This window comes from Carassius auratus, unplaced genomic scaffold (genome assembly GCF_003368295.1).
Source record: "Carassius auratus strain Wakin unplaced genomic scaffold, ASM336829v1 scaf_tig00035523, whole genome shotgun sequence".
In the NCBI taxonomy this organism is placed as follows: domain Eukaryota; kingdom Metazoa; phylum Chordata; class Actinopteri; order Cypriniformes; family Cyprinidae; genus Carassius; species Carassius auratus.
In genome coordinates this window covers 8,000-22,647 of record NW_020526236.1, presented here as the reverse complement: position 1 = coordinate 22,647, position 14,648 = coordinate 8,000, and the positions used below count along the sequence as shown (strand labels likewise).

The 14,648-nt window shown below is 39.0% G+C and overlaps 1 protein-coding gene across 1 annotated transcript; it reads right to left on the bottom strand.

The window, feature by feature from the left end:
* Window positions 1-4,563: 4,563 nt before the first annotated feature.
* LOC113082004 (oocyte zinc finger protein XlCOF6-like) lies at window positions 4,564-14,378 on the bottom strand. Its single transcript, XM_026253902.1, has 2 exons — window positions 14,167-14,378; window positions 4,564-6,824 (listed from the first exon to the last, which is right to left on the bottom strand). The coding sequence occupies exons 1-2, from the start codon at window positions 14,216-14,218 to the stop codon at window positions 4,933-4,935; spliced, it is 1,944 nt and encodes a 647-aa protein (XP_026109687.1). The 5' UTR covers window positions 14,219-14,378; the 3' UTR covers window positions 4,564-4,932.
* Between the last annotated feature and the right edge of the window lie 270 nt (window positions 14,379-14,648).

Genomic DNA, 14,648 nt, shown 5'->3' with positions numbered 1-14,648 from the left:
GTCTTCCATTTTAAGTATGTCTTCCAAAGTGGCATTTTGGTGACATTTTGTTTATGACATCCAGAAAACAAAAAAAGCATCGTCATAGCTGTCTGTTTGGAAACCAAAAGGATATTACCTGTCTTATGTTTTGTTAGTTATTATTGTGTTCTCCTGATTGGATCTAATATCAGAGTTGTTGAATTATCCTCACTTGGATGTTAATTAGATGTTAATAACCATGTTTGGCTGTGACAACGATGGCCATTTGCTATGGAGTCAGATCAGCCTAAAAAATAATACATTTATAAAAACTAAAGTATTATTTTTGAGGCTAATCTGGTACCATACTTTGCTAACTTTGCTTTTTTCTACTCAAATGAAACAGTTCTACACATTAGCACTGTTGTGTTTTTCGAACTGTTTTTTCCCAATTGGATTCCACTACATATGGACTGTCCAACCATTGGAACTGCTTATTGGCCCCACTATATTCATCGCTCATTAAAACAACTCTTGAACATAAAGTGCTCTTGGTCTGCTGTCTGGTTGCACAGATTAATAACATGGAAGCCGTCTTCTACGTATATACTTCGCAGAGGTTGTTTATCGTCTCTAAGGCCACGACTATAGAAAAGACCAGAAATGACTCTGTGCTTAACAAGAGCGTTTTTATAGGCCAACAGAGCATAGGACAGATTTTCATCACTTGCTCAATTTCACTATGGTTATAATAATAATAATAATAATAATAATAATAACTGGTCCAGAGATGAGCCGACTGACCTGATCAGATGTTACCCAAATCTTTTGTTACCCAAATCTTTTTTTAAGATTTTCAAATCTTAACTGATTTTAACCATGGGGAGACCACAGACATAAAGACCGTTTCAACCAAATTTTAGCCATAACGTTAATCCCCTGAATGTGCAAACTAGATGAAGCGAGCAGACTTTTGCATTACTTTTTCACTCTGGGGCAGGGCTTGCTTATTTGTTTTTTAATATAAACATTTTCTATCTTTTGGCAAACGTAAAAGCCCTATCACACCAAAATCTTAATGAATAAGCCTTAGGCTGAGGAGAAAGTAAAATCACGTCTGTACAATAGAACACAAAAGAAGAAAGCTTAACACACTTATAAATAAAGAAGCACAAATGTTTATCTATAGTAATATTTGCTTATTTGTATGGTTGAATTGGTTTAAGGATATTTGTTATTTAACATTTAATTATTGCAGGTTTGCATCACATTCTAAGTTGCATTTAGCTGATTTATTAAATTTTTTTGTGAGCGTTAATCTCATTCATTAATACATGTTCACATTTATTCTAGAACTACAGTTACTCAGATTTTTGTCTTGATCCTTCATCCTTAAGTAACTACAGGCCTATTTTAAACCTTTCTTTTTTTAAGATATTAGAAAAGTTTTTGCCTCCCAGTTACAGGCCTACTTATCAGCACACAACCTCTATGAGTCTTCAAATCTGTCTTTCATCCATTGCACAGTAATGAAACAGCACAGCACTCTTGTACCTCAGGGTTCTATCTTGGGCTGTCTTCTTTTCACTATTTAAATGTTATAAATTGAACAAATAATTAAACGTTTTGGGTTTAACTTCCACTGTTGACATTCAGATTTTTTCACACCTTCGACCTCAGTGTTTCCTCTGCCTACAATAACAACTTGCATCATAATCGGTTTATTATTATTATTTTATTGTTTTGCGAGTCTAGCCTTCTGCAAATGATTCTTTGTGATGATTTCATTACCTCATTGGAAGATTTTTTTTATTTCTTAATAATAAAGTATAATTTATTTCAATCAAAACATAAAAGTATTAATAGATGAAAATTGTGTAGTTTTTATTCATGTTGGAGTTTAAAAGCTCCCAGTAATAAACCATTGAACAATAGTTTTTTTTACATGTGCCATAGCTAGCATTTGTTTCTTCTTTAAGATTTTTAACCAGCAATTAAGGCAGTGTTGTAATATGTAATATAGCATGTATATGCAATGATTTCAATGCAGCCTTGAGATAAAGGTACGATATCTTAGTTCGTAATAAAACAGTAAGATATTTTAATGCTTTTCTAAAATAAGCATTTAAAGCTTCCGTTATTCTTGATGGCTAAAAATATAATTGGATTTTTGACTGATTTGACTGTAAAGCTGTTCTTTGTAAGCAGGGCTTGACATTAACTTTTTTCCAAAGTTATTAGCCACACAGCATTTTTACTAGCCACATTTTTGTTGTTGTGAAATTACCTAATTAAAGTTGAATATGGCGTGCTAATATTTACTTGAACTAGACTTACAACCCTTTTAAATGTAAAACCACTGTACACACCCAAACCAAGACTACATAAATGTATAACAATAAAGGTCATCATTATTATCTCTGATAACGTTATGTGTAAAGCTCCTTTTTAAATAAAGACATAAAAAATGGATTCTTATTGCATTATAAAAGTGGTGCATGGATGTAGAAGATTAATAAAAAAAAATAAATATATATATATATATATATATATATATATATAAAAAACAAAACAAAAAAAAAACACTTAAATATCAGAATCAGGCTCGGAATTAATTTATTGAACCACACTTGGCAATTGGCAACTCGGCAATTGAATCGCCATTGGCTGGTAAATATTTTAGTTTGCTCGTCAGACTGATATTTACATATATTTGTAAAATGACTCTACACTTTTAACATCAGCCAGTCAAGCTTTATGATAATCAAGTATTGACTCTCTCGGTCTTTGTGTGTGTGTGAGAGAAAGTGACGGCGATTTGTGCCTTCACACTTAATACAGGTGGCTGCGTATCCATTGAGATGAACGGAGAAATATCGCTTGACGGAAAGTGTTAGTGTTGGGGTGTTGGGGTGGTGTTAGCGCAGTGGATAAGACACACGTCTGTGGTGTGGGAGACCTGGGTTCGAATCCACTGTGAGACACCAATGTGTCCCTGAGCAAGACACTTAACCCCTAGTTGCTCCAGAGGCGTGTGACCTCTGACATATATAGCAATTGTAAGTCGCTTTGGATAAAAGCGTCAGCTAAATGAATAAATGTAATGTAATGTAATGAAACTCTGAAGCGCTCAGTCAGAGTTAGAGTGTTTGCAAGTGAGCCAACTTAGCCAACAACTCACACACTGGACATCACACACTGGACATTATTCAACCTGCCAAAATGGCTTGTTGGAGTCACTGTAATACCCGCCATGAGCAAAATCCACCCACATCTGGAGGGTTGGCGGGTGTTAATGTCAAGCCCTCTTTGTAAGTGATGAGCCAGATTGTGAGATTCATAAAAACAGGACCGGTCCTTTACCTACAAAACAAACACCCACTTTTCTGCAACAGCAGGTTTCAGTTTGACTGCTGAGTGTCACAAACCATTCGCCTGCTGAGTGTCACAAACCATTCGCCATTTCGCAAACAACTAAATGTGGGTGTGAGAAAGGAAAGTTACACTCTGTTGAGGAAAGAATCACACCAGGTTTCATGTTTTCAGGAGACAGTTTTGTTAGATCAGACTTTGATCTAGATCACTGGACCATTGAAGAAAATGGTTTACATGTATGTCTTGATCTGTTTGTGTTGGTGGCGTCTGATTGTTAAGTTATAATGTATATCAGATTTCTTTATGTCATCAGAGTGTAACGTGATAGAACGTAAGAGTGATTTAACAAGTGTGTTAACGTGAGTGGAGTGTGTGTGCGTTTTCTTTTTTCTTTTCTCCCTCTCTTTTTCGCTCCCCGCTCATTAGAGCAACAGGTGATGTGACTTTAGAGACGGTCATGTGACTTTAGAGACGGTCCCTAAATTTGAAACTCTCGAACATCCAACATCAAGCTAACTTTATGCCGTGTTTTTTTTTTTTTACTTTTAGTTTTCTTTTTTCTGCGCCGTATTGTTGATGTCCTTTACCCGGACATAGATGTCTATCCTTCAATTATGAACATCCAGCCACAAACATGAGGTGCGAGCGATTGCGAGAGCAAAATGGGAGAATGGCGGAAAAGTTATTCCTCATTTCGAAGAAATCTTATCCCAATGTAAACGAATAAATGCTTTTTTTCTTGACTTCTTGGTTGTGTGCCGGTGTGTTTGTGGAAGCAGGAGATTGAACTCCGGGCAGCACCCTTTCTTTGGTGTCACTCTCGATGTGTGTGCACATGGCTCGTAACAAGAGTGAGTTCAAGGTCCATGTACACACACAGAGAGAGAGAATTTGACAGCTTGCTTGCAAAAGTTTTGCGTTCCCATGAGGAACTGTACAAATTACTTACCAGAGTTTTGCTAGGGAACACTAATTTTATAGTGGGGACCCAAAAGTGCAAGCTTCATTGGAGGAAAGCAAAAATAGTTTTTCTTTCACTCTTTTTTTCTTTTCTTTTTTTGTCCCCATTATGAAAAGCTGTTGGTAAAACTAGTTACTTATTTTGCAATAAATGGTGTTTCAATGTTAAATAAAAATGAACACGAATAAGAGATTCCTTTCTTTGACTTACAAGGTGACCAATGAAACGTGAAGGAGAGAAACAGAAGAAACCAGTTAGTCTGATAGTTTATCTTACATCTGCACATGGTAAATTTGGAGACAACATTCTGTACATGTAAAAACAACATGACACTTAAATAGTATAGCCTTTAAAGGAACTCAAACTTTAAATTCATTTCAATCTCAACACTTGAAACTCATGGTCTTGATGCACATTTTAGCTTGAAAATGCATCTGAACAAAACTATACTTAATGGCACTACACTTAGTGATACCTACAGATACAACTGATCTCCAATGTGGATCATCTCTGATTTGGTTTCATGTGTCCTGACAGACTGGATCGCTTATCATTGTGTCAGTACTTAAAAGGCTTTTCTCCAGTGTGAATTCTCTGGAGACATTAAAACTTTGTCCACCGTAGCAAATGTCTTTTCACACTGCTTTCACACTGGTATGTGTCTTCTGGTGTACTTTTAAGGCATGCAGCCATGTAAAACGTTTTCCACATGAAGAACACACGTGTGGCTTCTCTCCCGTGTGGATATTCATGTGTATCTTAAGGTTTCCTTTTAATGTAAAACTTTTCCCACACTGATCACAAGTGTGCGGCTTCTCTCCAGAGTGGCTATTCATGTGTGACTTAAGGTTTCCTTTTACTGTGAAACTCTTCCCACACTGATCACAAGTGTGCGGCTTCTCTCCCGTGTGGATATTCATGTGTATCTTAAGGTTTCCTTTTAATGTAAAACTTTTTCCACACTGATCACAAGTGTGCAGCTTCTCTCCAGAGTGGCTATTCATGTGTGACTTAAGGTTTCCTTTGACTGTGAAACTCTTCCCGCACTGATCACACGTGTGCGGCTTCTCTCCACTGTGGATCAACATGTGTTTCTTGAGAAAATATTTTTGTGTGAAACTCTTCCCACACTGATCACAAGTGTGCGGCTTCTCTCCAGTGTGGCTATTCATGTGTAACAGAAGGTCTCCTTTGACTGTGAAACTCTTCCCACACTGATCACATGTGTGCGGCCTCTTTCCAGTGTGGATTTTTATGTGTTTCTTAAGGGTTTCTTTTTGTGTGAAACTCTTGCCACACTGATCACATGTGTGTGGCTTCTCTCCAGTGTGGATTTGTATGTGTTTCTTAAGAGCTCCTTTGACTGTGAAACTCTTCCCACACCGATCACATGTGTGCGGCCTCTCTCCAGTGTGGATTTTTATGTGTTTCTTAAGAGCTCCTTTGACTGTGAAACTCTTCCCACACCGATCACACGTGTGCGGCCTCTCTCCAGTGTGGATTTTTATGTGTTTCTTAAGAGCTCCTTTGTGTGTGAACCTCTTTCCGCATTGAACACATGCATGCGGTTTCTGTCCAGAGTGGATTTTAATGTGTTCATTAAGGTTTCCTATCAGTGTGAATCTCTTCCCGCAGTGACCACACATGTGCAGCTTCACTCCGGTGTGGATCTTCTCGTGTGTTTTCAGAGACTCTACCCGACTGAATCTACTATCACAATGTGAACACTTGTAAGGTTGTTCTCCAGTGTGAATTCTTTGGTGCAGCTTCATCTGGCCATCTGTAAAGAAGGACTTCCCACAATCAGAGCACATATGACTCTTCACACTACTGTGTCGTTTCTGGTGTATTTTTAAAGTATACAGTCGTGAAAAACTCTTTCCACACAAAGAACACACATGAGGCTTCTCCTGTGTATGAATGGTCATGTGCTCCTTCAGGGATTGTGCCCAACGAAACTTTTTACCACACTGATCACAGTTAAAGGATCTTTGATGAGCTCTAATATGAGAACGCAGATGTTTATTAAGACTGACTGTATGTACAAAACTCTTCCCGCATTGACCACATGTGTGCAGCGGCTGTCCAGTGTGGATTCTCAGGTGATCCTTAAGGGTTTCTTTTCGTGTGAAACTCTTCCCACACTGATCACATGTGTGTGGCTTCTCTCCAGTGTGGATTTTCACGTGTTTCTTAAGGGTCATTTTGTGTGTGAATCTCTTCCCGCACTGATCACATGCGTGTGGCTTGTCTCCAGTGTGGATTTTCATGTGTTCATTAAGGCTTCCTTTAAGTGCATAACTTTTCTCACATTGATCACATGTGTGTGGCTTCTGTCCTGTGTGGATGTTCATGTGATCTTCCAAACTGCTTTTGTACGGGAATGATTTTCCACACTGAGGGCAAGTGAATATTTTTTTGGCTCTTCTTTTCCGTACAAATTCTCTTTCCTTCTGTGAGCAACTTATGACATGATTTTCTTCCCCTTCGTTCAGTTCTTTACTTTCCTTATCCTTTTCCTTCAGGTCTGAAATGAAAGTAAAGAAGTTGCATTTTAAGCAAATCACAATAAATTAATGAATGAATGATAAAATGTGAAGGGAAAGGCATTTGCTATAGAAACATATGATTAGTAACGTTTTCAATATCATTTCAAGTGTTTGATCAGGCCCAAACATGTCTTCTTCAGGGCGAATGGCTAAGTTTTTTGGCCCACCAAATACATTGGTCTAAACTGGGACAACTCAGGCTTGTGATGTGGTTATTAGTGTGGAGTCTGGAAAGGGTCAATGCAGACTAGTCGACTTCAGTGCTCTGCAATGACGCTTTAAGCTTGACGTCGACTAAACTTTGAAGGACTTCCAAAGTTACGCACCATTTCCAAACTGTTAAAATGACAAATTAATGTATACTCTGAAAGGTATATATTATATTACTGGATGCCTGAAATTGAACGGGAGAACAACTTTATTGTACAGGTGAATTAATCCATTCTAATCTAATGTGCTGCTGCACTGTAACACACACACAGACTACAGACAGTTTGTACGTCACGCACAGATCGCTCGCTAAATCCCAGAGTGTCACTACTACTAGAGAGACGTTGCCATGTAGAAATAATTCACACATGCAATCACTCTCACTAATGCATTAATATGAACGTAATCTTTACTGCGCTACTTTATCTGTATATGATGAAGAAAGAGCAGACATCTGTGAGAAATAAAATGAACCGAAGACAAAATAACTGATAAAAAATTAGCTGTTATAGGAGCAATAGCCATGTACGCAGCGCTGTCATATGCCATAGCTGTGCACAAGGTGTTTGTCACAGCTCCAGACTTATTTGTTCATTAATGACGTCATCAGCGACTAGTCGACTTCGACTCGACTTTCATCACATAAAAGTCGGCTTTAAAAAATCAGTGGTCGTTCAACCCCTAGTCAGTAGGGATATCCAGATTCGATCAAGGGATTGGAAATCGGGCCCGATCATGTTTATTCAGACTCGATTGGAATTGGGCGTTACCTCCCGATCAGGACTCGAATATATATATATATATATATATATATATATATATATATATATATATATATATATATATATATATATATATATATAATAAAGATGTGAATAAATATAGATTTAAACTCAAAGAGACAGGATAGTCTGCGCATGATCTGGTGTTTTATTTGGACCCAGAATAAGGTGAGATGAACATCACTGAGCACTAAACACTCCTGCAGTGTTCGTTTAAACACTGCTCTGCCAACCACATCATCAAGTTTTGCAGATGACACAACAGTCTCATCAGCAAAAGGTCTCATCAGCAACTGCAATGAAACACACTACAAAGAGGAAGTAACACAGCTTGCTGAATGGTGTGGCACTAACAACCTGTACCTCAATGTGGAGAAGACAAAAGAGGTCTGTAATGAGCCGCATTTCAACTGTCGGACTAAAAGCAGGCGTGGCACTTCTGAAGTGAAGTGAAGTGACATTCAGCCAAGTATGGTCATACTCAGAATTTGTGCTCTGCATTTAACCCATCCAAAATGCACACACACAGAGCAGTGAACACACACACACACACACACACACACACACTGTGAGCACACACACACACACACTGTGAGCACACACCCGGAGCAGTGGGCAGCCATTTATGCTGCGGCGCCCGGGGAGCAGTTGGGGGTTCAATGCCTTGCTCAAGGGCACCTAAGTCGTGGTATTGAAGGTGGAGAGAGAACTGTACATGCACTACCCTCACCCACAATTCCGTCCGGCCCGAGACTAGAACTCACAACCCTTCGATTGGGAGTCCGACGCTCTAACCATTAGGCCACGACTTCCCCACGACTAGTGCGTGCCAGGGCTAGCGTTTCCACTGTCACTTCCAGTGCTTGATCGTGCCTCATCAGGGCTTGGTGAAGCCTTATTTGGCCCGACGAAACCTTGGGCCAAAGTGGGCCAGCTGGGGCTAGAGGGGTGATTATGAACAAAGGCACAGTTTCTCCGCATCTGTAGAACGTCAGCACCGCAGATCATTACATAAAGCTAACAGCTTTAACACTAGCATTAAGTTTTGGAAAAACTGTGCCCAGATCTTTTCCCATCCCTTCTCCTCTCTAGTCTAAAACCGTGACCGTGTCGACTGTCACTTTATGTTCAAAAATCTATTGCACGAATCGATTGGACCAACCAACACAAGTTTCGAAAAAGAAAATAGGAAATTGATTTTGATGACCTCTCGGAGCGCGTCCAGGTTTTTTCCACCTTATTATAGTTAAACAGTGATCCTTTTGGTTTAAAATATTTAACAAAAGCATGTAAACAAAAGGCCACTTTTGTCATGTTCGTTTTGTGATCGCGCTAGTTTCCGAGACTTATTTATCTTTAGTTTTCTGATAACTTCTCTTTGTCAGTGAAATGATGGGGTTGCATGACATTGGTCATGAGTGGCATGTAAAGGGCGGGTTTTAGTGAAGCGCAGTGGAGCTTCGGGCTCGACTGTGGAAACGCAGCTCTATTTTAGCCTCGGTACTACTGGCCCGAGGCTATTAGTGCCGCCCAGCCCATTTTAAGCCCTGACTTGCACTGGCCTGAAGGTGGAAAAGCGTTATGGACTGCAGGGTCTGATGGACCTCTGTTAAACACCCCCACTGACCATCAACAGCTCGACTGTGTAGAGACTGAGCAGAACTAAATTCCTGGGGGTGCACATCACTGAGGATCTCACCTGGACCACCAACACCATGTCACTCTCCAAGAAGGCACAACAGCACCTACACTTTTTCCACCGGCTCCCTCAACCTGTCCTGACCACTTTCTACAGAGGAACCATAGAGAACGTGCTGACCAGCTGCATCACTGTCTGGTATGGGATCTGTAGTACAGCAGACCGCAAGACCGTCAGATCTGCAAAGATCATCAGTGCCTCTCTCCCCTCCATCCTAGACATTTTCCATCCTAGACATTTTCCTTACATGATGCTCTAGCAAAGCAAACATTAACATGAAGGACCACACCCATCCCTCCCACAGTCTCTGCCAGCTCCTACCATCAGGAAGACGGTACCAGAGCATCAGAACCCGCCCAGCCAAACTGCTCAACAGCTTTTTCCCCCAGACTATGATGAGCCCTGAACACAAATCATCCCATCCTCTTTTTTAAAACACTACAAAAACCCCCTACCACCACAAACATGGACTATATACTAGGGGTGGGCGATATCTCGATATTTAAAATATATCGAGATATTTTTTAAACACGATATGGATTTTGAAATATCGTATATATCGATATTGTTTATATTTAATTATGATTCCGTCACTTTGCTTGTTTGTCTTCTCTGTGCTGTGCTCGCTCCCTGCCTCCTTGGGCCCTCCCCTCGCGTGTTGTCGCATAAACATGGCAGTGTCCGCAACCAGCCAGGCTATGAACTAGTAAAAAAAAAAATAATAAAGGACAACTGGCTCCATTATATGGAGATACTTCCGTTTTAAAGCATCGGGGTGAACAGCAGGCAGATGTCTACTGTAGGGCCCTATGATTTCCGCGATGCAGAAAATGCAGACGGAATCCAGTCATAACAACGGAATTCAAAGTTTAACGCAGAATGTCACGGAATTGGTCAAATTTTAAATAAATTATCAAAAGTAGGTCATTGCACTCACATCAAATCGCGCTATGGACTAATATCTACAAATATTAAGCCGGAAAAGTCTATTTAAATATGAATCCTGCATGTTCTGCGTGTCTTCGTTTTACTACACACCCAGAAGCGCACGTTACACATTCCGGTGATTTCAGCTTCTGTCCTCACTAAATAAAGACGTGAACACATAAACAACATCTCCAGAACTGCACTGAGAGTCACTCCATGAGCATCTGACTGTTTGAGTAAAACTAGCCTCATATATCACATCATAGACTGTAGTATCACATACACAGAAATGTAAAGGTAAACCCGTCAAAATAAAAGTATTTGCCAGAAATCTATTACTATTGTTCACCAGAATGTAGAAAACCTACTACTACTACTATTAAAACGAAACGAACATAATTTAAGGAATAATTTTCTTCCATGTATACATTTACATTTCTTCCATGTATTATTTTTAATAGTAAATCCCCTTTGTTTACCAAAAAATAAAGTTTGCTTAATTTTCAATAATTAAAAGATAAATTAAATGAATATTTTATGCCTTCATTTGATAACCAGAAAAATTTGAATAGACAGAATTTCAGAGGGGAACAAACATTTCACATAAGGATTTTTTTAACAAATTAAGTTGTTTTTATGCATTTAAATAATTACACTTGCTTAAACACAGAATTAGATAACAATAAAACATATGGGCTTTGTCGCATCTTCCTCTTTATGATGCAACAAATGCTTTCTATGGGTGAAAGATCTGGACTGCAGGCTGGCCATTGCAGTACCCGGATCCTTCTTCTACACAGCCATGATGTTGTAATTGATGCAGTATGTGGTCTGGCATTGTCATGTTGGAAAATACAAGGTCTTCCCTGAAAGAGATGACGTCTGGATGGGAGCATATGTTGTTCTAGAACTTGGATAGAACTTTCCAGATGTGTAAGCTGCCCATGACACACACACTCATGCAACCCCATACCATCAGAGAAGCAGGCTTCTGAACTGAGCGCTAATAACAACTTGTGTTGTCCTTGTTCTCTTTAGTCCGGATGACATGTTGTCATGCAAATTTGGATTCGTCTGACCATTGAAAAAATTTTGCGCTTTGCCACAGTCCATTTTAAATGAGCCTTGGCCCAGAGAAAACGCCTGCGCTTCTGGATCATGTTTAGTTATGGCTTCTTTTATGACCAATAGAGTTTTAGCCGGCAATGGCGAATGGCACGTGTTCATCAACAATGTTTTCTGGAAGTATTCCTGAGCCCATGTTGTGATTTCCATTACAGTAGCATTCCTGTATGTGATGCAGTGCTGTCTAAGGGCCCGAAGATCACGGGCATCTAGTATGGTTTTCCGGCCTTGACCCTTTTACAAGCCCCTTTCACACTGCACGTTGGACCCGGCATATTGCTGGAACATTGCCGGGTCACCTTCTGTGTGAAAGCAAACACGTCCCGGGATTGATTCCGGCATTGAACCCGGGTCGGGGACCTAGTAACATTGCCGGGTTCAACCCAGGACGAGCGCTGTGTGAACAAAAGCCAGATCTAATGCCGTGTCGAAGTGATGAATGAAGTGAAGTGATGAAGTGACGTTATCGCGCGACTCTTTTACCGGCTGTTTTGAAGGAAGATCAACGTTCACGAAGAAAAATTATGTGCAAACTGCAATGAAGCAGAGATCAGTTAGTTCCTCACTTTCTGCGCTGACGCAGAGATTGTTCACCAGCTTCAGTGAAAGTATAACGTGCCTAAGATTTTCGACTCGTACATTACACGTGACGCCCTGATGTCACGTGTCGTTACGGGACCTTTACGGGTTGTGTGTGAAAGCACGCACATATCCCGGGTAATCACTGGCAGTGTGAAAGTGCAAAATCTAGTGATCCGGGAACAATTGCCAGAACACTTTACCCGTGTATATGCCGGAATGGCAGTGTGAAAGGGGCTACAGAGATTGTTCCAGATTCTCTGAATCTTTGGATGATATTATGCACTGTAGATGATGATAACTTCAAACTCTTTGCAATCTTTCTGATATTGCTCCACTATTTTTCACAGCAGCACTGGGGAAATCCTCTGCCCATCTTGACTTCTGAATTCTAAATTAACGTAACAAAAAAATGAAACAAAATATAATCAATTTGTTATTACATACAAAACTAAACTAGTTTAATAGTAGTATAAGCTGTTTAGGGACTGCTTAGCTGTTCAAATCAGACACTAGAGCATCCCTTCATTCAGACACACTAAAGATCTGATCAGAATCAGTGTAGAGGGCCAAATCTGGAAGAGTTTATGCTTTTATGCATAGAGATTGTGGCCAGCTGGTTTAGACAAGGCCAAAGATAAAGAAGGCCAAACTACAAGAGTTGGCCATATGAGGAGCATGTGACTGCAGTGGAGGATAGTCCATAAGACACTGAGCCATGAGATTTTCAGTTTGAAGCCTTTAAAACACTTTTTTTTAGATTTTCTAAAAAGTGCAACCTTAGCAAAAAGTTAGTCTAGAGCCCTGCTGCCAAGACAGGCTCTATTGTATTTTGTCCCAGCGCAGCATGCGGATGTAGACGTGGTGTTTAGAGAAGAATATGTTCAGCCCCCTCCCTCCGAAGCTTTGAATATTTGGTGTTGATTACTACCAAAGCTTTGAAACTCCAAAAATGGTATTCGGACCAGCCCTAGGAATTTTAAATCTGTGCATCTCTTTAAATTATGCCAGAATACTTCTGAAAGTTACATGCTGCATTGGTATACACTTTTCTAACTACAATAGCATTTGAGGAGAATGACTCACAAAATCATCTTTAAACCATTCATGTAGGTGTCCACTATAATTGAGACCTTTTACATTTTTGATATTTATTAAAATAAACTATATATCGTATGTAAAATATATATATATATATATATATATATATATATATATATATATATATATATATATATTATTAAAATGCTACTTTTTCAGTACCAAATGTGCTTAGACTCATATAATTTAAAGCTCAATATCATTTCAGGAGAGTCATTTATAGTCATAAAATCAACTGTAAACTGTTCATGTAGATGTCACCTATAATAAACACATTATACTGTTTTAAAATAAATGGTAAATAGTTCTACTTTTTCGGTACCAAATGGGCTCAAACTCAAAATACATAATGATTTAAAGCTCAGTATAATTTGAGGAGATTCAGTTACATTCAAAAAATCAACTATAAATTGTTAGTCATTCTACTCAATTCCTATTGAGCTTAATTATGACATATTTTCCAGTTGAGCCCATTCGGTACTGAGAAAAAGTAGCATTTTCTACATATCATTTACAGTTTATTTTAATAAATATCAAAAAGAGTAAAAGGTGTGCGTAATACTTGACACCTAAGTTAGATGAACACAGGTTTGTTTTTATGACTGTAAGTCATTCTCCTCAAATGCTATTGAAGTTAGAAAAGTGTACACCCGAATAAATTCGACGTCTTTGCGAAAATAGAACATCAAGCCTTAAGCTAACTTTATCTCATTGTACTACTGATAATTACATAGTTTTACAATTTCCATAAGAAAATATTATTTACATTTACTTAAGTCCACTGTTTGGAAAGGCTTCGTTAAACTGACAACAACCATAAAATCTGAAGAAATTATTTCAAGTTTTATAACCTGTTTCACAGCATCTTTAATAGAAAAATCAGGAATATACACAAACCTCGTTCTTCAGTATCATCATGCTTCACTGTGACGTGTTCTGGATCACTCATCTTCTAGGTGAGCTCACTGCAATCCTCAATAAACTCAGTCTTTACAGGTTTCAATCCTTCTTGATGGTATGAATGAACATCTTCACTTGTAAATGATTCAATGTCTTGAAAACGTGGTAAATCTTCTGTTTTGAAACATCGGTTCGGAGCGCAGCTCTTCTTTTTCTTCTTCTCGTGTTTTTGACAGGTGGTGAAAAAAGCTGCCTTTCCGCCACCTACTGGTCTGGAGTGTGAAGCGCACACAGTCTAACTCCACAGAATGATTGAGTATAACGGGATATAAAGAGGACAAATGTGGAAGAATAAAGGAGGCAAATAAGTGACTGTTTCTGCTGTAATATTGATAATTCCTCAAATTAAATTGGTACAGGAGGGTTCAGGCTGCAGGATTGTGGAATTAAATGAAATTAAAGGAATTTTACCCCCCAAA

What these genes read in the sequence shown, in the direction of transcription:
- LOC113082004 (XM_026253902.1), bottom strand. Translation starts at nt 14,218, where the DNA reads ATGAGTGATCCAGAACACGTCACAGTGAAGCATGATGATACTGAAGAA. An exon ending in TGATGATACTGAAGAACGAG is followed by an intron (nt 6,825 to 14,166) that starts GTTTGTGTATAT and finishes CTTTCATTTCAG; the next exon opens with ACCTGAAGGAAAAGGATAAG.